The sequence below is a fragment of the Diabrotica undecimpunctata genome, chromosome 3 (assembly GCF_040954645.1).
Source record: "Diabrotica undecimpunctata isolate CICGRU chromosome 3, icDiaUnde3, whole genome shotgun sequence".
In the NCBI taxonomy this organism is placed as follows: domain Eukaryota; kingdom Metazoa; phylum Arthropoda; class Insecta; order Coleoptera; family Chrysomelidae; genus Diabrotica; species Diabrotica undecimpunctata.
The window spans coordinates 98,166,764-98,192,410 of record NC_092805.1 but is presented as its reverse complement, the minus strand read 5'-3'; the positions used below and the strand labels follow the sequence as shown (position 1 = coordinate 98,192,410).

Sequence of the window (25,647 nt, the reverse complement as noted above, 5' to 3'; positions counted from 1 at the left end):
GTAAGGAAAATTCAATGCTGAAATTACCATCTTATGTAATTTGCCGTATCGGAGACCCGAGGATGCATAGTAAATTATAGTACGCGAAGCCGGTCGCCCGTGGTAAATGTCTTTTTATTTATTTCTCTTTACCTAAATGGACTCACATATGCAACACATTCAACATTCATAAGAAGTTTGTTATAATCATTTGTGAGGTTTTATTATATAATTACGAGGTAAATCTTGAAACAATTACAATTGAAACAGATGTAGTGATACTGTACAGAGTGGCCCTTAAGTAATTGTACAAAAAGAAACAGTAGATTATACACTTTAAAATATTACGATTTCAGCCAACTTACTTTAATAATATGTTGATATTAAGAAATATACAGGGGGTTAAAGTTGAAATTTAAACTTTTATTTTTCTTTATAACTGTCATGTTTGTAGACATTTATGTATAAAAATTTATAACTGAGGCTTTTTGAGTATGAAGAATTTGCTGCATACTTTGATATAGCTGATAAAGGGTACCACATATACCACATATGTTGCATAAATTTGCGCTTAACTTTTTTGCTCTTTAAGTTAGCATTATTTGTATCAAAAAATATTAAAGATACATTATTACAACAAAAAAAGGTTTACCTGTTAATAACTTCAAAATTCAACAGTTTTCGAGATAATGCCATTTTACAGATCAGCTACATAATAATTCTTAGTTGTGATATTTGTGTGTCAAAGCACTGAATACGTATTGATAAGCATAATCAATAGTTTATTCCTATAAACTCAGCTCAAAGATGGTTATGGTTCACAAAAAAAATGCTTTCTTGCCGATGCTAAATGTTTTATTTGATTCCATCATTGGACAACCCCAATCTTATTTAATGCATTACAGGAAATCCTAACATAGTAAGCTGATACTGTAAAAATAAGTCTTGTTTCATGAAGATGAACTAATGGTTTGCGTTGACGATGATTTTCAAGTAAGTACAAGACGTTTATCTTCAGCGTTAGGAATCAGCAAAACTTCAGTTTTAAAAAACCTACACCGTGAGCAATTTACTCATGTGTGGAATTCTTGGTAATCATTTTTTAGGGACATGCGAGTTACCTTGTAATTTGAATGGTGAGAACTATTTACATTTTTTACAAAATGATTTTATTGATTTGTTGAAGGAATTCTCATTAAACTTAAATCAAAATATGTGATTCATGCAAGGTGGTACACTACCACATTATAGAGAGAGGGCAGTGAAAACATACTTAAATACCAACTTTTCTGAATCTGGATTGGTCGTGGAAGTCGTTTTCCTTGGTCACCACGTAGCCCAGAATTTAATCCGCTCGATTTTGGGGTATAAAACACAATAAAACAGCGGGTCTACAAGAATCTCATAAACACTCGCAACTAACTTCTACAGCAGTTTCTGTTGAACCAATGATGATTTTTATTATGAGACGATCTTTATGGAACGTATTGATAAATGAATGGAAGAAAATGGTGGACATCAAAAGTTTACTTGTTATTAATTTTAAGTATTTCTTAATTTGGTTTGTAAATAAAATGTATTTTATTTTGACTTTAATTCAATATGAAACGTAAATTGTTTGATGTCAAATCGTGTAATACTGTATTAATTATTCTACTGATGCATGTAAAAATATATTAGCGTATATTTTTCCTTTAATATATAGCAGAAAGTATTAACTTTTAAGGTATTTCATACCAAAATTCAGAAATATTGATGTTTTTGTCTATTTTTCTTCGTCGCCTGAAGTAATTGCGTTAAATGAGAGTTATACAGCTGATTTGTAAAATGCGAATATCTCAAAAACTTGCGAGTTTTAAAGTTATTGTAACGACCGAAAATAAACCTGCTTTAGGTTCTGGAATACATCGTCTCCCTTAAATTCGTATACTTTTACTTCATCCATTCTTTTCAAATAATTAGAATGTTATTTTCCCTTAAAGCTCTGTTATTTAGTGAATAATCTTTAGTATACCTTAAAGCCCTGTCATTTAGTGAATAGCCTTTATTATACAACCGCGTACGCCTCTATTAATATTAAATCCGTTTTATAACAAGCATTGTCCTTTGTTTTTAATATAAATATATTAAAATATCGATTTTCATGTAAAACGTTCCGGCTAGTAGTAAAAATATGACGAACACCCGGTATATCGACGCTCGCCCAACAATTCCAGGCTTGTCACGTCCTCCCAACGATCGATAAATAGTACCGATGCTCACCCGGCTGCTGATACCCCAGGGTCGCTCAGAACGGCCACCCCGCATAGTTATAACAAATGCACAATAATATCGCAGGTTATTTTCTACATATAATCATCAAGTAGCTTGTCGTAGACAGCTGCGCGTCTGAGTCACTCTATACAGCCCACCCCATATGGAGAAAAAATAAACAGTGACGGTTTACGACATCCTACATACGTAATTATTTTAAGAATGTCTCTATTTATGCTATAAGTACCTAACATTTTGAAACGCAAATGCCATTAATCTTCAATTTTGTGTTTAATAGAACAGTAATTATTGAAATCCGAAGGTAAATAAATAACAAAATTGGCAAAAAAATACATCTTGAAAGGTTGACACTTAAGAGTATGAAGATGGTGGATTCTCTCGCTTAGGAGTACAAATTTCTTGCATCCAAAAAACAAAAAAGAAAGGACAAAACAACACTAGAAATTGAGTTCTGATATAATACTGATAGAGGATATTATATTGGCATATGTAGGAGGATACACTGGGATATATTGGTATATATCGGATTGATATTGGTATAATACTGATAGAGGAAAGAGCGTGGTAACAGTTGTAAGAACGAATGAAAAGATAACGTCAATGAAATTTTACTTAACATATTAGTGACTATAAAAGAAAAGCTTTCTACGATCGATTAGCAGATAAACTTAGGAGATATTCCAACTGAGGAGAAAGTAAGAACAGGATTTTAATGTAATATAAGTCAATAAAAAAAAAAGATATGATTGTGGAACTAGAAACGATACTGCAGATGATATGCTTAACTAGCAGTAGTAATAAACTGGCTATTGTTAGCATATTTTTACAAAAGTGAGAACGTCTCACTCAATATACTCTCCTTGTCTATCCCTATACTACTTCATACGAACCTTCCACTGGACGAAACAGTGCCGCAGGTCATCTTCTGACAAGCTGTTGAGTAGCTGCATCGATTTTTATTTTACGTTCTCTAATAACTCGTGACGGGTTTCTTTCAAACAGGATTTGATTTCTGGCAACGGGTAGAAGTCACAGGGTTCTAAATGTAGCATCCATGACCGACTAAATAGTCCTTTATATAGGACTCACCGAGCTTTCAGGGTCAAATCAAAAAATCTATGTTTCGCCAGAACTTATGATTATTGACAAGGAGTCTGAGTTCTGTTCGATGCATTCCAGCCTGCCAGAACAATTTTCTGAGTCTGACTGACTTTACTCATCTAGGCACACATTTTTTCTTTCTTAGAAATGTGGTTTATGCGCATTTCTAGTTCAGTAAGTTTAAGTGGTGTTGTATCATCTACTACGCAAATCACGAGATGTAAAGTAGATGTCTCAGTCTGTATCTGAAAATAAGTTCTTAAATTAACAATCTGTTTTTCTAATTGCTCTCTAGATCCATAATTCCTTCTTTCCATTGGACTACGAGGATGATGTTTTTGTGCCTTTGTGAGGTGTTTTCGTACTTTTCGTTGAAGATTTTCTATATCCGTTTAAGTCCACTTAACAATACCAAATGAATAGCTAAGCGCGGAACATGCGTACGTGTTTAGTGACTTAAACAAATTTTTACTGATAAGATGTGATGATGCTTTAGACCGAAGTGTATTCTAACATCATTAGAATCTTATCGAAGTGGTATCTTATAGAAGTGGTTTCGAGTAGAAGCCATTCGATTTAAATTTTCCATATACAACAGACAGATGAATAAGCTTCGCTATTACATTATTATTATTTATGAGGCTCAACCCTGAGTATATGCTTTAAAAAGGTCAGTATACCCAGGAGAATTCCAGTCATGAAACTCATTGATAATATTTGAGAATTCTTTAGTAGCGAAAGGTATTATTTGGTATTAAAAAGAAGCTGGTGTGGATAGTTGATTTACCCATAACTCACGAACTTTGGGTTGCATTGTCGCATTTTCGGTTGTTACTAATTGTGCACCTTATTTAGTGTTATTTCCTGATCTTGAACGTTGAAACAAATTTTTTTCTGAATTTCCTTGGATTTTTAGTCTGGAATTATCAGAGTACTTTATTCTTGTTCAAACATTTCGGCCAACTATCGTGGTCAATGAATAATAAAGTGTTCATCGATAATGGCATCGATAACAACAATAAAATGGTTTTTTAATTCTAGACCAAAAAACCAATGTAATTCGGATAAAAAAAGTCCTCGGGACTTCGGCAGACCTGCTATATATGAGCTTTCCGCCAACAGCCCATGTGTCTTTTATCTGACCCTGGTGTACTCACGGATCTTCCATTAAGGCGACATTGAACCCTCCCTTAACAACAGTAAGTTGGCTAATTGACTTATTGTACATGGTCTATTCGTGTAACCTTCTGGCTCAGGTTTTAGTGTTACCAGGCTTGGTGGAGGTTCAGTTAAATTAGTGCTGAAAATTCTGTGCTGAAGGTTTGCGTGTAGGACCCTGATTGGGGTCATTGACACTAATTTAGGAAGATACAGAATCCGCAACCGTGGTCCCTTCTCTGCTCGATTCTTCTACACTTTTATTTATGAATTTAGCAAATTCATTAATTTCTGATTCCTTCTCTGGGCTAACTCCTTTTGAGTCGTGTCCATTTTATTTCCAGTAGTTGGGACGAAAAACTTTCAGTCACGACAGTGTGCCAATACCGTGCCAAGGAATCCTCTAGACCCAAGCGATGTCTAAAGGAGCCTCCAGTTCCCTGAGGCATCGTTTGGGCCACACTTATCCCCCTGTGCCATGCTTCCCATATATACAATGGTTTTATACCTCGGGATTGGGGAACACAGTAGTCGCAGCACTTCTTCTTCTTAGCCTTCTATCTTCCATTTTTGGACATAAGCCTCTCCCATCGATCTTTATCCTGAGCAAAATACTTCTAATTTGTTGTGGCTATTCTTTTTACGTCCTCTACCTATCTCATCTGTGGTCTTTCTTTTGGTCATCTACCTTTGTAAGGTCTCCAATGTTGAATTGTGGCGTTTCAACGTTGGTCTTTTTATTTAGCAGTGTGACCTGCGAAGCTCCATTTGAGTTTGGCAATTAGTTAGACCTTTTGTTTTTGATCTTACCCAGTCGTTCATCGTTTTATCTGACAGTCGTATACCTAATATTGCTCTTTCCATTATCCTTTCTGTTGTGGCTAGTTTATTAATATTTGTCTTGGTTAGAGTTCAGGTTTGACACCCATATGTCAAGATAGTCAACATGCACTTTGCTCCTCAAGTATTGAGGTATTTTGCGGTTCTTAAGCATCCAACTGAGTTTTCCAAATCCTGTCCATCCCAGTCTTGCTCTTCTAGTGATTTCCGTTTGGTTCTCTTTGTCAAGTTTCAGAATTTGGCCTAGGTAGATATATTTCTGACTTATTCTATCTTACTGCCATTTATGGTTATAGGTCTGGGTTCATCTGTGTTTGTCATTGTTTTTGTTTTTATTTTTGTCATATTCATTTTTGTAGTTCCTCTAATGTGCTTGCTATAATCACGATGTCGTCAGCGAATCTGATATGTTTTAACTTGTTGCCATTAACGTTGATGTCATATGTTGACCAATTGGTAGTTTTGAAGACATCTTCTAGTGCTAGATTAAAAAACTTTGGAGATATTACGTCCCTTGTCTAACTCCTCTCTTAATGGGGATGTAATTTGTATTCTTCTCTAGTTGTCCTATCATAGTTGCGTTTTCACATAAATTATGTATTAGTTGCTTATATCTCGAATCTACTCTACAATTATGAATAGCTTGTTCTAAGGCCCACATCTCGATACTATCCAAATGCCTTTTCATAGTCTACAAAGGCAAGAAATAGGGGTAGTTAATACTAGTCGCAGCACATATATCAATATATGATGAGTCAGTAATGGTAGGGTTGAATTGTGATTTGCCGATTAAGCATTGTTTGTGTAGATGTACATGTGTGTATCTCTGTGTATCATATTCAATTAACAAATCTACAATTATTGACATAACTACACTCCCTATGTCTTGCTCCCAGTTGATCCGTGTGTTTTTATTTTGATATACCTTATTCACCCTGTCTAAGGTCCTATGTATCCAGAGGAAGTGCCCTATTAGCCATTGGGATGTGTCGTGCCGGGGATGAGAACTTCCCCACTCGGCCAGTTCTGTGTTTAGTGGAAGCAAACTCAGAGTCAGAGTTACAGATCGGCACGGACCAAACTGCTTGCTGGTTTTTGTGTTATGCCATAAGCAACTTGCGATAAAACACTAGGGTGTTTAATAACATCTTTACATTTAAATAACATATTATTAAACCAATAATAAAAAATAGAATGACCAATACGATACTATCGAATTAACAGTCGTATGGACCAGGACAAGTATCCAAAGGTGTGACAAAAAAAGACCATCAAAGGTTGAGATATTACAACAGACTACAGCTAATCAAATAGATAGCTGGTACTTGAACTAGTAGACAATTAACCAATAATAGAAAAACTAATAGAACAGACAGATAAATGAAGATACAAAGGAAAGAAACGAAAGCAATAAATAAAATCAGAAATGAATTATTTAAAATACAGAACTGGATTACCTAGAATTACCTGTAAAAAGCTTCAGAAGACTGAAAAGAAAATAATGAGAGCAATTCTATGACCTGAGATCACCTTATACGGTGATATAGTGAGAGTAATTTAATCACAACGCTTGGAATGGATAGGACACGTCCTCATCAGAAGACCCGCAAACGAGACGGACCCAATCAAAAGAAGAAGTCAATGAAGACCGACCGCAAGGTAAGAGAATGACATGGAAAACGACATAAAAATCATGAAAATAAAACACCATGGAAAGGCAAATGCAGAAATAAGAAGAAATTGAGACAGATAACGAAATCATCCTAAACACATAATAAACAGTATCCAGACCAGATAGGAAGACAACTAATGCTCCTCAGAATCGGATAATACACAAAAGAGTTCGTCACAATCCGGAAGAATTGAACGGTTAAGATGATGATAATGATTACCTGGAAATGATTTTGTTTGATAATGAAACTAATAGAAAGATTTAAATATATTTCAATAAGTCAAAGACATCACTGACAAAAGACATATTAAATCTTATAAACCTAAACACTTAAAAAACAGAAATTTGAACCATGAAACCTCTAGCTAGACTGCAGACTGCTCACATTAAAGTAAGCATGGTAGCCTACACATTTGTCGAATCGATAGACGAAACCACACGAAGAAATAATAAATTCATCACCACGTGCTATAAACCAGGAAAATAATGTATCACAACAAATTCAAAACAGTATGCTATCAAAATGATGTGCCCGAACAATACATTTATGATATATTTTCATATAAAGAAAAAATCAAGTTTCATCTTTCAGGCTGTAAAAAGGTACCCCTCTTAGAACGACACTGGAACCAAATCGATTAGACCTTAGGGTGCGAAAGGCGATGAATCAGTCTTATATAAACACCCCTAAAAAAGAAATAAAGGTCTCACAAGAGGGCGAAAAAAGGGAGCCATGGAAGAACGAACAGACAGGATGTGAGTATTCATTTTTATGGGGACGAAACCCAATATTAGGGGACAAGAAAAACTATTGGTTAATACGAGAAAATTTTCCATAGTGTTAATTTTAAAAAAAAAAATAGTTATTTCACAATTTATTTATACCACTGCCAAACTTTATGCTGCATAAACGAGAACATCGGGAAAAGTCCATAAATGTAAAAATATACAGGGTGTTCTATTAAAAAAAGATAGGTTTGTTCTACCCTGTATAATTGAAAATATTTTTAAAGCATGGTCCTATATATGTTGCAACTTTTACTTAAATTATTTTTTTCGTATCTTTTACGACAAATGAGTAAATGGACATACATACATACAATATATACGAGTATAATAATTTTTCAATATGACCATCAACAATCCACAATATCTCTTCTTGTTTTTTTATCTGATTTACAGAATTTATACAATTCACTTCCGTCAGGTTTTTAAACTAACTTCTCAATTAGATCTAAAGTGACACGATAACTCAATGAGGTTTCATTGTCAGTGATAAAGTGGTAAACGTAAAACGGTTATCCATTTATTTGCACCAGTTGGTAAAGTCGTTTTTTTTTTCGTTCAAATTTCTTCTTTAAGTTCGATTTGTATTGTATTTGGAACGAATAAACTTCACTTTGCATAATATCTCTATACATAAAGTCATAAAAAATTGCTTTTTTCCTGTACGCTTTACAGCCTAATTCTTTATATTTTCTATTTTAAAAGTTTGTAAATAAATCTTTCACTACCACCTGTCCTACCGGAGTACATGCTGTTTCGCTAATAGTTGTAGGTTGTTAATGCAATAAATGCGTCATTTCATGTACGTTTAGAAAAAAAGTTTTTCCCTCAGAGAGTGCGGTGTTGAATGCATCACAATATGATGAAATTTTCACACATGAACTGCTAAAATGATCGGTAGATCGAGTGTACTTTATTTTATGCATTCAAGAGATAAAGTCAGCACTTTGTAAACACAATTTTCTTTTGAATAGAGGCATTTACTTATCGAGAAACACAATCCAATAACGGATACGTATATGTTTTTTTAATAATTTTAAACAGCGAAATGTACATACAATACAATTATTAATATTTCTTACCTTATGTATAAGAAGTCCAGTTATAAAATCTGTGACGCTACTTTCATACAAAATACGCTATAAGAAAAGTGTTTTGTACTATACAGTTAATGCGAGTAATACATTGGTTTCTAAGCTTATAGGCTACGGTTTTTTCTTTTGCTCCTTCACATTTTATATAGTGCTGCGGCAGACATTGCCAAATACTAACGGTCGGCGGCTGATCACTGTTAGTTAGTGTACACTTATGATGATGATTGGGGGTGAATACACCCCCGTGGAAGCCTTTGTTTTATGAAACTTTCCAATGTTTCCTTTATATTCCCGGAATTTAAATGAAATCCGAATTAGAAACATTAAATGATAATTTATATATTGCATATATAATACGCAGTTTGTTTTTACATTACGACGTGGTCTGAGTATAATGATTTTCTCAAAGTAATACAAAATTGCATAATGAGTCAATTATTATACCACATAAATGTTTTTATCACACGTTCCTAGAAATTTTCTGTTCCACTTTTATTCACAACATAGATAAACGAAAAGACGTGTTGAACTGCTTTTGTAATGATTAATTTTTTTATAATTTTGAGCTTTGTACAGAAAGAAATATACAGTGCGCGTCTAAAGTCATTCCAAAACATATGTTCCGAACCATGGAACTTAAACTAAATACAAACTAATGAGTTTTTCATAGTTTTTATGACGTTTCAGCGATGTAATCATGGAAAATGATTGACAAACGCCATTTTGTATAATAATTTTTAATGGAATAATATGGCAAGTAATACTTCACTTGAAAGCTCATTTCAAATACTATTAACGACATTAAAAATTAAAGGAGTTGGACTTCGGACTTAGTTCATTAGCCACAATTAATTTCTATTTTCGCCCTTCTGCTTGTTTTTTAAGATCTTCCGATTACTTGCTATGATTGCTTGCTTTATTCATCGCTGTAATATTTCTTGGGAGGTGGACTACCAATTATCCTATCCAACTGACCTTTTTATTAACGAAATTCTTCGTAGTTTTCCATTTTTTTTACGTGATTATACCATCGAAGCCGTGTTTGGGTTTCTCATCTTATTACATATTTTATTACTATGTTTTATATATTCATTTCTGTTATTCTAAGAATGCTTTCAGTTTTATTATATTCTTAATTTCTCGTTTCTATTCCTGATGACATAATAGGTTTAATGCAAGTATTGTATATTATTACCTTACTGTCTGCTTTCATGTATCTGTTATTTTAAATTACATATCTGAGACATCCTAACACAATTACCACTTTGTTCGATGGGCTTTTAAAATCTGCAGGAACGTACCGATTGGGGGACCACATATCGGGGGGATTCTTTCGATGCCATATTAAGCCGGGTACACACATGCCAGTAAATTGGAAAAGTAGCGGGCATGCCAGTTGCTGGCATAGGCCAGTAACTGGCAAGCACAAAACACATTTGCTACTAATTGGCATGCCAACAGCTCGCTTGCCCTTCTCAGATCACCCACACAGTATAGCCACTTTCAGCTTCCCCCCTGCTTCTTAGTAGTCCACTACTTCCCGACAACAATTTCACGTGATTGCCGTTTACCACACCCCCACTACTCCGAGAAAAAAAAAGGAGTACTTCATTCCTTGAAGAGGCCCAGGCCTAAACAAGGTAAAAACGTTCTTGTCATGCTCGCTTGCCTATACTGGCAAGGAGAAAAAGCAAGGTAGCTTTTTACACATGCCAGTGCTAGTAAACAATCGAGTGGTTTTCATCTGAAACTAAAGTACTTGTTTTGTAATTAACAGTTTTCGAGTTTCCAACAAAAAAAAGGGGATCCATGGAAGGTATTCGGAATGAATTCAACAAGCAAATATTGCTGATGATCACAGATATTGTTATAAATTTAATAATAAATTCGAAGCGGAACTCAAAAAAGAGAAAAATTTGGATGAGAAATTGGATTGGTAGGCGAGAAAATCTTAGAGCAATTTTTTTTTATTTTGGCCTTTATCTCCTGAGAGATCGAAATAGAAGTGAAGACATTAGAAGAAAATGTAACGTAAAGTGCAATGCCAGGCGGGGAGTTTGACTGGAGCATATGTCTAGGTGTCCTAAGACCAGCTCAGCGAGGACATAAACCTCGCGTACAGTAAAAGGGTAAAGGCTAGCGTGATCCTGATGTTCAGTTTGCAAATGAACCACGAAAGTACGGTCTATCGATCATTTTGCCTCAAAGAGTTTTCAACAAGAGGTATCAGAAAAGTTATCAAACGGATAAGTCGATTGTGGCGGCCAAGTGTTGGATTTTGACCGTCGTGAGATAAGTTAGTTTTACCCTACTGACGAATCGTCGTTCCGATAGACGAGAGGAACCATAGGTTCGGAAATCTCGTTGACGCACTTAACTGAACAGGTAACGGTGCAAAGCTACTACCGTTGGATTATGCCTCAACATCCCTAAGGCGTTTCTACTCAAAGGTGGCAACAGTATCTCTTGGAGTTCCGAAAGTCGCAAGGCTCAAAACAATGTGATTTTACTTGACAATCGTAGTTAACTAAGATTGTCATACGAGCCCTTATTATCGTTAAGATTTTCTGTTGACGGTGTGATCGACTCTTACAGGTAGATCAGATGTTTACACGGACGAACATGGGTATTATAATCGAATATTTTCGATGTTGAAACTCGGATTTATCTGTAAACAACTTACGCATCTGGCAGGGTGTTACATCTGGTAGAGCAGTTTCCACGCTGCTTTCTATTGACCCTCTGCCCTAAGCTTGGAGATTCTTCTTGTCGGTTACACAGATATCTCTGGTATATATTAAATAATAAAGCTGTTTAATATTATGTATAAATGAACTATTTATAATTTACTATAAAAACAGACTTCAGTCATTACTGTATTTCATCAATAGTATATGTCATTAAAAAGCTTAACTAGAGCACTGACGTGGCCTTCGTGTCTCATTTTTAAGAGTTCAGTTGCTCAATTGCTTTCTTGGTTTTGGCTGATTTTATGATGAAGATCAGATTTTAAAAGTTCAGGTCGTTACTCTTGATTTAGACAACCCTACATGTTTGGCCTGCCATCTTCCAACAATTCAGTTACATACTTAATCCATATTATTTACTATCTTTAATGGGAATTAACCACAACTTCAGTTAAAAACACATTTATTTTGGTGTTTGACGACTTTTCAACTGAAACTGTAGTTAATTCCCATTAAACATAAAAAATAATTAAAATACCACAAGAAAATAGCTTCCTAACAATACTCACCCCACGATTCTGGAATTTCCCGTTCATTAATGATAACTTTTTCATAAATACTGAATACTAACTACTTAATAATACCGGCCAGCAACTTCATGAAATTTCTTCATCATCATTTTGGCTTTACAACCCTGTGTGGGTCCTAGCCTCCCCAAGAATTTGAAATGAAATTTCTTATGCATTTTAAATATGTCGTGCTTCGTTTCTAACTCTTCCATTTCTGGATATATGCGTCTTTCACTTTTTTTCGTATTTTATTCTCATTGTTTTTTTTTTCTGTCTTCTTGTGCTTTGCCCTCGCATTATCTGATTTGTTCCCTAAGATCTAGTATTTCTTCCGTCATACATTATTGTTTCTTGAATCTATTAGTTACACCATGTTCTTCTAGTATCTTGGTCATATGTTGACGAAATAAGTTCCATGTTTTCTCAACAATTTCGATTGTTCTCATTTCTTTGATAAAATAATCGTTTTCGAGTTTACTTTTTTTGATTTTTTAAATAGTAAAATTCTTTTAATGATCCTTTTCCTCTATCTGTTTTATTTTGACTCTTGTCTCAGCGTATAAAGGATTGTGGTCAAACCCAATATCTGATCCAGAGTATGTAGTAACTGTTTTGACAGAGTTTCTAAATCTCTTGTTGACGAAAATATAATCTACCTGATTTCTTATTATGTGTTCGATTATCTCCAGGGCTTATAGCATGTGTTTACTAATATCATATTTATTGTGTTGTTAGCAAAAATCAAACATCCTCTCCCCTTGACCATTGCTGTCTCTCAGGTCATATTCCTCTACGAAATCTGATCTACGCCGTTTATCAATATTAGCATTATAATCACCCATTACGTATGAGATCTCGTTTTATTATAAGCTTTTTAATGTTACACTAAGCTTATACAGAATTTCTAATTCGTTGTCATAGTTTTTCCTGCAGTGGGGGCATAGATTTGTAATAGGTTAATATTAAATCCAAAGGTGCGTAGCTGTAAGGGTACCATTCCGCAACAAGCGACCGAGACAGACGACAGATATCGAGACCGATTGTGGTCTCTTCATGGCTGCTCTCACGCTCTCAGTGCTATTAAATTAACCAATATTAGATCCTCAAATAGAATCCTGCAAGGATATTGTCGTACTAGAAAATATAAAATCGTTCTTCGCGCCTCGTTTAATATAGAATTTATATACCTCCATTTTTTTCATTCGAAATATGTAATACGACAGATATACTGTCATTTTCTTCTTCCAGTAGCCTTTTAAAGAACAGTTTCGAAGCCGTTACACGCTCTTTTTCTACATCTAATATACTGAAGTATAGACACACGATTTGCGTATGTTGCTTGTCTCGGTCGCGTACTCATTTTAGGGAGCGACAGTTTACTTGGTGTTTCGATTTAACCTTCTGTAACCTGTCTCGGTCGCGCAGAATGCTACCTTATAGCATTTTTGTGTCAATTTTTGGAACATATTTCTCAGTTTCCAATGTTATCAAAATTTCTATTCCATTTCTATGATATGGGTCTATGTTAAACAAGATTTTCAAATTTTGCAGAGCACAAACGCTTCTAAGATTCCATGTGAGGATTCTTAATGCCCTTTTCTCATCAAAAGGCTGTCCGAAACTAGCAACAGTGATTTTTCTTTTCCTCCCCATAGAAATATCCTGGGAAATAGTTCATAGTGTGATTTCCCGTTACATTCACTGTTTTAAGTTCAGTAGCCTAAACATAAGGACATATGCTGTTTTCAGTCGCATACTGTGGATAAAACGCTGCGCACATGCTTTTGAACTACGCCTAAAAGCAGGACTACCACTTTAGCCGATTCGAATGTTCTTTTTATCCGACTTCATCGTCGTTGAGATCTTAGACTATACTCTAGACAAGGAAACCTTGCAGAGCTCTATCAAACCATGGTTTTTCATGTCTGCCATTTTTAATGATTTTGTCACCAAAACGCCATAAAAATAATAAACAGCCACCTTAGTTTAATTACCCAAAATGTTATTAATTTATGGTTTAGAAAATATGCGTGAGGAGACTTTAGATGCGCACTGTATTATTTTCAACACAAAGATGATGGTTAGCGACTTAAGTGCAAATTTTGATGAGTTAGTTAAAACGAACAACACAATGATGTGAAAAGTAGATAGCTTTATTTTCTAATTACCACTTCCTGTCAGCCAATGTCCTGATATCATTGTTTTGATAGCCAATTCAGATGTTCAAAACTGAAAATTGAAAATTTTATGATGAGTTACCCAACCTTATTTATATCTATTATAAATTTATATCTATAAATTTTTAAGATTTATATTATTAATATTTTTACTATATACAGAGTTCAGTCACAACTGAAATGTTTAATGTTAGTAATTTAATAACTATACAGGGTGGTCCTATTATGGAATCCCCATTAACGGAAGATACTTGAACCATCTTAGATACGCAGACGAGGTAGTACTAATAGCCGACACGTGGAATGCAATGAATACGATGATTGAGGAGCTACACACAGAATCTCTAAAAAAAGGACTGAAAATTAATTTCAGCAAAACTAAACTAATGTCAAACAAAGATGACAAACCTATGATAAACATCCAAGGGACAGAGCTAGAATACTTAGAGGAATATACATATCTGGGTCAAAATGTCAAGGTAAGCAAAGAAAATCAGACTACCAAAATAAGCAGACGTGTAAAAATGGGATGGGCAGCATTCGGAAGACTCTCATACGTACTTAAAAATAAAAATATACCTCAAAGACTGCAAACCAAAGTGTTTAATTCCTGTATCCTACCTGTACTTACATATGGAGCTCAAACCTGGATATTCACTAAAATAAACATGGAAAAACTCACGAGAGCTATGGAACAACAGATGCTGGGTATCTCACTCAAAGACCATAAAACCAATGAAGACATTCGTAATAGAACAAAAGTAAAAGATGCTGTCGAAGAAGCTAAACTGAAATGGAAATGGGCTGGACATAACGAACGTCTTAAGGATGGAATGGAATAAAGAAATCGGGAATTGGCGGCCATATGAAGCCAAAAGACCACGAGGAAGACAGCAAATGCGCTGGAGCGACGATATTAAAAGAGCTGCAGGACCAATGTGGAAACGTCTTACAAACAACAGAGATGAATGGCAAGAATTAGGATTAGGAATTAGCCTATACTCGGCAATCCGAATAGAGAGAAGGGCTTTAAAAAAATATATGTATAAAAAAAATTTTTTGTGACCTAGTTATTTGTAGTGGCTCAATTTTAAAATTCCCTACATAATAAAAAAAGAAAAACTTTATTTAAACCTTCTTTTAAAAACTGTTTCCGGTTAAAACCGAATGGTTACATAAAGTTTACACTATTGGGTATGTTTGCTATGTTATTCTCATAAAAACATTGTAAAAGCAAATTAACTACCGACTTTCTACTCAAGATGCCGTCCCTGATTGTTTCTTTAATAGTTAACAGTTCATTAGACCTACGACATTTTGTGATTATTTAGCAGCAGGTATATAGAATTTATTGCTCGCTCTTAAAATTTTTAGAGAAAAAAAAAAGATTAAGACACTATGGGATAATAAGACAAAATATATTATTCAAAAATTTTCCAAAGAAACAAACGAAAAGTGAACGAAAAATAAGCCATATGCAAGAACTTTAAACGATAACTATATTTTGCGATAAAGCATTGTTGTCGAGTAACAACTGATTCAGAAAAGGTTTAGGCATAAGGGAACGCTATTAGATTACATCAGGATGTCTATATATGTTTCATTGAGTACAACAACGCATTTGATAGAGTGAGACAAACAAATTATCCAAATTATTATATATAAATATGGGTTTTTAATAAATAAATAAAAACAATAAATTAGAAGAATAATAAAAACATAACAGATAGAAAAGAGAATAAAATTCCAATTAAAAATATCAGATCTGCAGACAATACAATTATTATAGCAGAAAATCTCTATAACTGATAAAGCTTCATCCATCCATAGATATAGACACAAGAACACCAACATAAACGCCCAAATTGCAATAGGCGATACAACCTTAGAAAGAGTGGAAAAAATATGCTATTTGGGCTGCAATATTAAGGATACTTGGGATCACAGCTACGAAATAAAAACTCGTTTTGAAAAAGCCCAGAAGCTCTTTCAATAGCCTAAGGAGGATTCTCTGCAAATTATCTTTAAGTATCAATAAACGCATAAGAATTCTTATATGTTACTTTTTTAGTGCCCTCCTCTAAGAAGTAGAAAGCTGGAGCCTTAGAGAAGATGCCATAAAACGATTAAAGGCATTTGAAATGTGGTGCTACCGACGTATGTTGAGGGTCTCATATATACACCACACATGTAACATAACTATTCTCCAGAGGCTAAGAAAAGACAAAGAAATTATTGACACCGTAAAGAACAACAAATTGGCTTACTTCGGCCACATCATGCGTAATAGTAAATACCGACTTCTATAGCAGATTCTACAAGGCAAGATTGAGGGTAAGAGAGGCCCTGGACGTAGACGTATATCCTGGCTGGCCAATGTTAGGAGGTGAACTGGTCTAACGTCAACCGATCTATTTCAAGCTGCTGTGAATAGAATAAGATGGGTCAATGTGGTCGTCAACATCTCTAGAAGATAGGCACATTTAGAAGATAGACATAGATCTCGTAAAAATGTCTTCACTGATTTCTGTCATCTGTTTTTCATTTACTCCTCTTTTCTGGGCTCCTCCTCTATATCTTTTCGTTTATCTTGATCTATACTTTGTTTGATTGGACGCCCATTATTTTCAGATTGTCTTGCTACATGCACAGCTCAACGCCATTACATTTTTGTCAATTCTTCCAGTATATCTATGGTTTTGCTTATATTTCTATTCTCTTCCTTTCTGATTGTTTCACAGTGAAAGAGTATTCGTTGTCTTACAAAAAGTACAAACTAAAATTGTAAAAGCTAGCAAAGAATACGTCTCAACCTTGGGAAAGCAATGTAGTGGTAAATTATTTAATGGTAAGCATTAAAGCTCAATGATATTCAAATAATTTACAGTTCCTGCAATAGTGTCATCCTCCTGCATGAAAATTATCTTATCATGAGACGCACACAGCGGTATGAGCTGCGAAAAGTCGTCGATCAGTCGTCTTACAATCCATACTTATCACCGTGTGGTTATCCTGTGTTCGACCCATTAGAACAGTCTGCTTAATTATGATGCAGACGTAGGCATTGTTGTTACGATTGCTTCGGCAAGTAGCTGAACATTGTATAGTGTCTAATGATTTATATTTATAATCTGGTTCAATTCTAAGGAACTGTGAGTATCAAACGAAACCAGGTACAATATCAAATGTGTACCAAGAGAAATAAATACTCACATGTTCGTTCAAATAGGTCCAGTTAAACAATTTTGGTCATTTGTCTATCTAAAGGTTTGTGAAAATATCTGGGAAGCTCAGAAGAAACAAAAATTGCAAGCACGAATTCTTAGAAAAATTTATGGGTATCTAAGTTTCGCTATCAGTTTTTTAGATTATTTTCATATTGTTAAAATATACAATTTAACCATTAATATTTAAGTTTCGATAAAACTTCATTATTTTGCTAAATAAACGTGTTCATTTTGTTCTCGAAACTTGTGCTCCATAGGTAGGAAACTTAAAATACCAGGAGCTCATTGTTTCGTTTGAAGTATTTAGTGATATTTTAAACGAATAGTAAACTGCATGACAAATAATAACTAGGTAATTTAATTTTATTGCGTGACTTTTATGCTCCAATGCGCAATTTGTGAGTACTTGTTTGGCCAAGATTAATTTAAACTATGATATATGCAGTACAATAAATACTTACTATTTGTGGTGAACGATAATGAATTAAGTAGATAGCTAGAATAAAAGCAGAAATAATAATAGACTGATGACTGATAATATATTACATAAACTGGAGAAAAAGAGGTAACCGGAAGGCCAAAATAGCAGAGAACACAAAAAAATCACAAAGAAATAAAGACAGATGTAAAAAAGGCTCAGAAAGTCGATAAGAAAACCGATAAGTGCAAACAAATGTAAGAACTAGATCAAAGACATGACACGTTCAACTTATATGGTAAGAATTTATTTTAAAGAAACAACATATTGTGAACTCAGAGGGTACATTTATTTCAGCGATATCAGAAAAAATGTCATTTTGGAAAGACTATATTACATAACTTATTGATTGAAGACGACAATCTAAATCTATTAACAGCTGCATGCAATTTAATTTCTGAAACGGGAGAAATTGCATAAGATTGTCTGGAATGGATCTTCATCCCACTACCTAAAAAAGTCAATCCTCGCAAACACAAAGATTTTAGATTGATGTCTAATGAATTACAATCTCAAAATACTTTTAAAAATAATTCATAACTGGATATTCCAGAAGTGTGAATCAAATTTAAGTGCAGATCAGTTCGGCTTCCGCAGTGAATTGGGCACGGGGAAGCTTTTTTTACATTACAAATACTGTTGGGAAAATGCCACGATCGATAGAGGTTTTGTTGATTTGGAGAAGACCTTTGAAACAGTCAACCATGGTAAACTTTTACAACTACTAAAGGATATGGGATTAGACAATCAGATGTAAAGCTACTTAAAAACCTGTACTGGCAGCAAATGGCAAAAATCAGAATTGATAACAACCTGTCAAAATAAATACTTTGTAATGTTGTAACTTTGTCTTTTATTTTACTATTTTTGTTCTAAAAACAGTTGGCGCTTAACTCTTCGATAACAACTAAATATTATTATTTCTATATGCAGTTAGAGACTTTAATATAATTTAAGTAATTAATTTAATAATAATCATATTCATTTAATCCTCCTCAATTTGCTATTTTCTATTTAATGCTGTCTTAATTTGCAATCTTCATATTTCAATGGCAAGGATATACTTAAAAGATTAGAAAACTACAATCTAAATCTACTAACAGCTGTACGCAATTTAATTTCAGATTTTTGATAAATTGCATAAGAATGTCTGGAATGGATCTTCATCCCACTACCTAAAAAAGTCAATCCTCGCAAACACAACGATTTTAGGTTGTTAAGTCTAATGAATCACGCTCTCAAAATACTTGACAGAAATAATTCATAACTGGATATTCCAGAAATGTGAATCAAATTTAAGTGCAGATCAGTTCGGCTTCCGCAGTGAATTGGGCACGGGGAAGCTCTTTTTTACAATACAAATACTGTTGGGAAAATGCCACGATCGATAGATGTTTTGTTGATTTGGAGAAGGCCTTTGAAACAGCCAACCATGGCAAACTTTTAAAACTATTAAAGGATATGGGATTAGACAATAAGACGTAAAGCTAATTAAAAACTATCAAAATAAATACTTTGTAACGTTATAAACGTCATATATTTTGTATTCTTCTTTATATAATTGTTTTATTACAATTTCTTTCGGTTTTATTCATTTATTAACTTTCTCTTTTATTTTACTATTTTTATTCTAACTAACTATTCTAACTTTTCGATCAACTTTCTATTTACTAAATACTCTGCTGTCATATCATTTCAATTCAATAGAAAAGGAACTAGTTAATATATTTTGTCTACCTAAACTGGATTTTCTGTCCCAAATTCATTTATGATGATTTACAACATATGCTGCACCAATTTAATATAACCGCCAGAAAATTTAACATGTTAATTTCCCCAACAAACACAAAATGCATGGTTATAACAGCAAATTTACTAAGATGTAAATTGGAGCTGGAAGGTCAGATAATAGAACAAGTGATGGAGTTTAAATATCTAGGCATCACATTATCTAGCTACGGAAAGCTCGAAACCAAAGTGGAATATCAAGTGAATAGAGCAAACAGAGATGCGGGCTGCCTAAACGAAACAATATGGAGAAATAAAAATATCGGGAAAGAAACGAAAGGCAGAATTTACAAAACAGTCATCAGACCAATAATGACATACGCGGCAGAAACAAGACCGGACACAGAGAGAACAAAAAGGATGTTAGAAACAGCAGAGATGAAAACACTTAGAAAAATTGATGGTAAGACACTATGGGACAGAGCTAGAAGTACAGATATACGACATAGATGCAAGGTGGAGAACATCAAAACTGGGTAAGAAATAGAAGAGTAGAATGGAACGATCATATAAGCCGAATGAAAACAAATAGAGTTGTAAAGACGGCAAGAGACGGTTCCCCAATAGAAAGACGATCAGTAGGAAGACCACGCAAACGATGGAATGACAACTTACTGGAGGCACATTGAAAAACAGACAGAGTCATGTCTATATAAGAAGAAGAAGAAGAAGAAATTCATTTATATTGTTAAATCTTTCTTGTGGTAAGTTGATAATTCTTTTATATTTAATATTAAATCAATATCGAATGTCTTTTTCTAGTAATTTTTATATTCGTTTTTTTTTAACCTAAACTATTTATTTATTACTAACTTGGTACTATTTATTTTTCAATATAAAATTTCTATATGCAGTTAAAAAGTGTAATATAATTTAACTAATTCATTTGATAATAATTATATTCATTTAACTCTTGCCAATTTGCTATTTTCTATTTAATATTGTCTTAAAATTCTAATTATTTGAAATCTTCATATGGCAAGGAAGTATTTAAAAAGTTATGATGTTGCTAACACAAAGTTTATTATTCTAGTTTTTTGGCCTAATTAATTTTTTCTTAGAAGAGATATTAACCTCGCGAAAACAGAGTACCTATCTACAAGTGAAGAAGACATAGAAGATCTACAGATTGATGACAACGTAACAATCAAAGGAAAGGATAAATTCAAATACTTGGGGTTTATAATCACGAAAAAGGCAACAACAGAGGAAGAAATTACACAAAGATTAGGACAAACAAGAACAGCAATCCGACAACTTAACTCAGTATGGTGGGATAGACACCTAAATATGAAGACAAAAACGCAGATTTATAAAACATTAGTGCGAAGTATTATGACATATGGGGCTGAAAATTGGATCATAAACAAGAAAAACAGCAGTAAGATAGTAGCAACAGAGATGGAATGCCTGCGAAGATGCTGCAGAGTAACAAGAATGGATAGGAGAAGTAATGACGAAATAAAGCAAAGAACATCAATAGAAACAGACATACTAACATATATAGAACAAAAAAGACTAAAGTGGTATGGACATGTAAGAAGAACTAGCGACAGCAGATGGATAAAGAGAATAACCGAATGGAGCCCCATAGGAAGGAGGAAAAGAGGACGACCCCGAAAATCCTGGAGGAACGAAGTAGACGACGCCATGAGTAAGAGAGGACTAAACGATGGAGAATGGAACAACAGAGAGAGATGGAAACGGTTGAGCGAGGGAAGGCAGTGAATACTGTAGAATCCCTAAATATATATATAATTTTTTCTTGTTCACCCTTTGGTGGGACATAAAATACAATGAAGTTTTAATACTAAAGCAATCAAATCCTTCCTATAGCTTTACAGTTTTAAAATTATATTCATATCACTATCGGCTTCATGCAGGTGACTGGATAGTAGGCTTCAGATGGCAAACCACATTGGTTGAAATTTTTAAGCTTCGTGGTCTTTCAAGGACTTCTACGTTCAACATTATGAAGTCTACTATCCAATCACCTGCATGAAGTCGATAATGCCATAAAGCATTTGCATACACGAAGCTATAAAAATTAATGAAATTAAAAGTGGTGACCTTTTCTAGATCTCAGAATCATTCTCTCTTGGATCCGAAATATATGACATTGGACGAGTTTAAATCATAAAGAACTAATAAGAACAGCAGAGAATAGAGAAAAATTCGAATTCGAAATTCGAATCGCCAACATTCATTAATTAAATATGGCACCATAAAAAGAAAAAGGTACAACACTGGATCTAGCGTAAGGTCCAAGAATAAATATCCTTCAGTTGCACTAGCACAGTTAAAGGAAGAATATTATTAACTTCTTTATATTTCTCAAATCATGAGAAACTAACTATTCTACTAACTTATTCTATTGACGGGTTAAAAGTAAATGAAGGAGTAGGAATACGGGTTAATGATCCTAAAGCTACAATAGTCCTCAAAAATACTTCTCTAATATTTAAAAAATAATATAAAATAACTTAACATAAAAACTAGACGCACAACAAATACGAGTATCAACCAAAATATACTGAGATATTTTGGACATATATCTAGAAGAAGAGAAGGCATGGAGCGAATGATAGTTGAACGATGGCATGTTGGTCGGACAAAATAAAGGACATGACTGGTTACTCATTCTCCGAAGCAAAACAACACGCACAGGAGAGAGATATATGAACAGAAATAGTCAAACTAATTACATCATGCCGCTACATCCTTATGAAGGAGAAAAGATAGAGGAGGAGGAGGATTTCAAGGAAAACTAGCAATAGATTTTTGTGCTCAAGACTCTGAAGTCTGCAACTTGTAAGTCCGTAACAGATTGAAGCTGCAAATAGTTCCCTATTGCTGATAGTTTTGTTAACGGAAATAGTACTTATTTTAGATCAAAACCGTTCTATGGTATCTCGAAAATTCACATGATGGAATATAGCCGAAAATAGTAAAAGAAACTGTCTGCAACCTATTTGAAAAATTCTCTAGGCCAAACGTAAGCAAAAAGGTTGTTAAAACGTTCTCATTGCTACGTATAAGTACTCTTAGAGCTTAAGAGAACTAAACAAAGGTGTTGTCACTAGACATACTATCACAGGTGTTATCACTAGACACGGCCAAAGATATTGTCTGTAAGTAGAGGACAATTCGCTACTTTCCGGAAAGACCGTCGCAACTCTGAAATATCTGTTTTTCGTTTTGTTACAGTTTTGAACACAGAATTTCTCAATCTATTACCAAAAAAATCGTCACAACCATAGTCCAAAAAATAATCACACGGCGCCACTGTTACGAATTGTCACTGTTCTGAATTTCCCCTCCATTACCATTCAAGACTGACTCACTTCAGTCACGACGTTGTAATTGCAGCGATCCGGTTTGTTTTTCAGTCAAGAACGTCTTGATATAAGAGGTGTCGTCTGTGTTTATTAACTATTTCAAGAAATATCGTCATATCTTTTATTTGTGCCAGTTGTCTGGGCAAAGGTAAGTAGATAGTTTTTTAAAGTTACAAGTAACATCGTCACATTTTAGGTTACGCCTGTCTTCAAGGTAATTGTGAATATTTTAATGTATCGTAATTTCAGAGATAACGATCATAATTTAAAAAATTACGGTTTGGCTTGTAAAAACTAAATATTATTTAGGTTTCTTGTGTTATAATTTTTGAATTATTATGATTGAGACGTTTTTTCCTGAAATAAAGAGTTAGATGTAAGGTCTGCTAAATATCAGATTTCGAGTTAGAACGTTCTTTCTTGAATAAACATTAACATTTGTTAGAAATAAATGTTACGGCGGCCGTATTCAGTTATAAATGCGTGCATTTCTGGAAATACTTTGTGAATTTAAATTAAGTTTTTTTCCTTTCAGACATACAATGGAAACTAAGCAAAACAGAAATTCACTGATAATGAAGCTTACAAAGAAAAATGTAGAAATTCATAACATTGATAAGCCAATGTGGGCAATTCAAAAATTTTTAAAGGAATCAGAAGATCACCTTAGTTTAAAAGGTATTGTAGTTTATATTTTTTATTCCTATTGTGCCTTGTACACAAAAATATATTTTTTAGAATGTATCCAAGATGTTAATAAAGCTGATGCAGAACAACAAGCTATCTTGGAATCATGTATAGTATCATCTTTAAATACAACAGAGAACCGAACCATGGGAGAAACATCAGAAAAAACTTATACCGAATTATCCACATTACAAGGTAAAATACTCCTGTGTCCTTTAAAATACTACTTTAAAGAATATTTTTATATTTTCCAGATAATGAATATAACGTAAATCAGTACGATTTATTTCCGTCTAGTGTATCTCAGACATCGAACCATAATGAGAAAGATGTAATAACCGCTTCAAAATGTGAAACAAATCTCATCGAAATAGAAGACAATCAGATGGTTGAATGTCAAGGTATATTGTTTTATTTTTGTTTATTTTTGTGTTATTTAATTTTATGTACATTTCAGTTACAAATCCTTCAACGTCCAGTGTACCTGTTGTTACCCAGCCGTCAAATCATGATTGTTCCCGTTCTTCGAGTTCATCCAGTGTTTTAAGTTCATCCAGTGTTAGCAGCCACTCCAGTAGTTCTGAACCATTTGGCTCAGGAAAATCAGATATTGATCCAGAATATGATGTAAACGCAGACGTCGCGTCAGATTCTTCCGATTCGGGTGATGAAAACGACACAGCAAAACTGGTGGTTAATAGGAAAGAAGATCAAACAGTATTACTCGAGAAACAAAAAGAGGATGATTCAACAAAACAAAGAGGAAGAAAGAGAACATTTAATGAGGCCAACTGGAAAAAAAATGTGACTCGACGCTTAAGAAACAGTGGAAAAAGTTACACATCAGTAAAAATTTCCAAACTGGCAGATGGAACTAAAATAAAAACACAAATAACTAGAGATGCAAAAAAAGTGTTACAACCTTGTACTGAAAAATGTAGGCTAAAATGTAAGGAAAAAATCATGGAAGAACAACGACTAGTAATTTTTAACGAATATTGGAACTTAGCAGATCTACAAAGGCAAAGGGATTTTATTGCATCATCATTGAGTCCCGTAGCAAAATCAAAGTACAGTAATGCTAAACGCAGTCTAAATAATGCGTATTATTTTCATGTACTTGAAAGGAAACACCGTGTTTGTAAAACTTTTTTTATGTCTACCTTAGGAATCACTTCAAGGACTATAAGAACAGTATCTGAAAAACAAAAGCAAAAACAAACTCACGGTATTATTGCAAACGAAGCAAGAGGAAAACACAAAAAACACAAAACTAGGGACCATGATATTTTGCAAGCAATAATGGTTCACATTCAATCAATACCCCGGGTTGAGAGCCACTACTGCCGTGCACGGACCCAAAAAGAATATATAGAGGGAACGAGGACAATAGCCGAATTGTACAGGGATTATAAAGAATTATGTGAAAATAAAAAAGTACAATGTGCTACATACCGTACATACTACGATGTATTTACAAAGCAGTTTAATATAGATTTTTATTTTCCAAAAAAAGATCAATGTGATCTATGCCTAGAGTTTCGAAACGCTTCTGAACAAGCTAAAGAGTTGATAAGACACAGGTATGAGACCCACTTGCAGGAAAAAGATCTTTCAAGAATAGAAAGGGAAAACGATAAAAAAACTGGAAAGTACATAGTAACTTTTGATTTGCAAGCTACCTTACCATGTCCCACTGGCAATGCATCCTCCTTCTACTATATTTCGAAACTGAATACGTATAATTTAACTTTTGCCAGTTTCCCTGACAAAGACGTGTCGTGTTACGTTT

General features: G+C 34.0%; 1 protein-coding gene and 1 long non-coding RNA gene across 4 annotated transcripts in view; one reads left to right on the top strand and one right to left on the bottom strand.

The window, feature by feature from the left end:
* LOC140437078 (uncharacterized) overlaps positions 1–25,647 on the bottom strand; it is a 223,685-nt gene that overhangs the window by 170,370 nt on the left and 27,668 nt on the right. For 2 of the 3 annotated variants that reach the window (XM_072526333.1, XM_072526334.1), the window contains exon 2: positions 14,329–14,389. The exons of the other annotated variant lie outside the window; for it this stretch is intronic. In XM_072526333.1, the coding sequence (XP_072382434.1) occupies positions 14,329–14,359 (31 nt within the window). In that variant the 5' untranslated portion in view covers positions 14,360–14,389. The remainder of the gene's footprint in view (positions 1–14,328; positions 14,390–25,647) is intronic. 3 annotated transcript variants of the gene reach the window in all.
* Positions 23,077–24,250, top strand: LOC140435878 (uncharacterized). Its single transcript, XR_011950233.1, has 3 exons — positions 23,077–23,316; positions 23,704–23,846; positions 23,907–24,250. It is a non-coding gene; the product is annotated as an uncharacterized lncRNA (long non-coding RNA).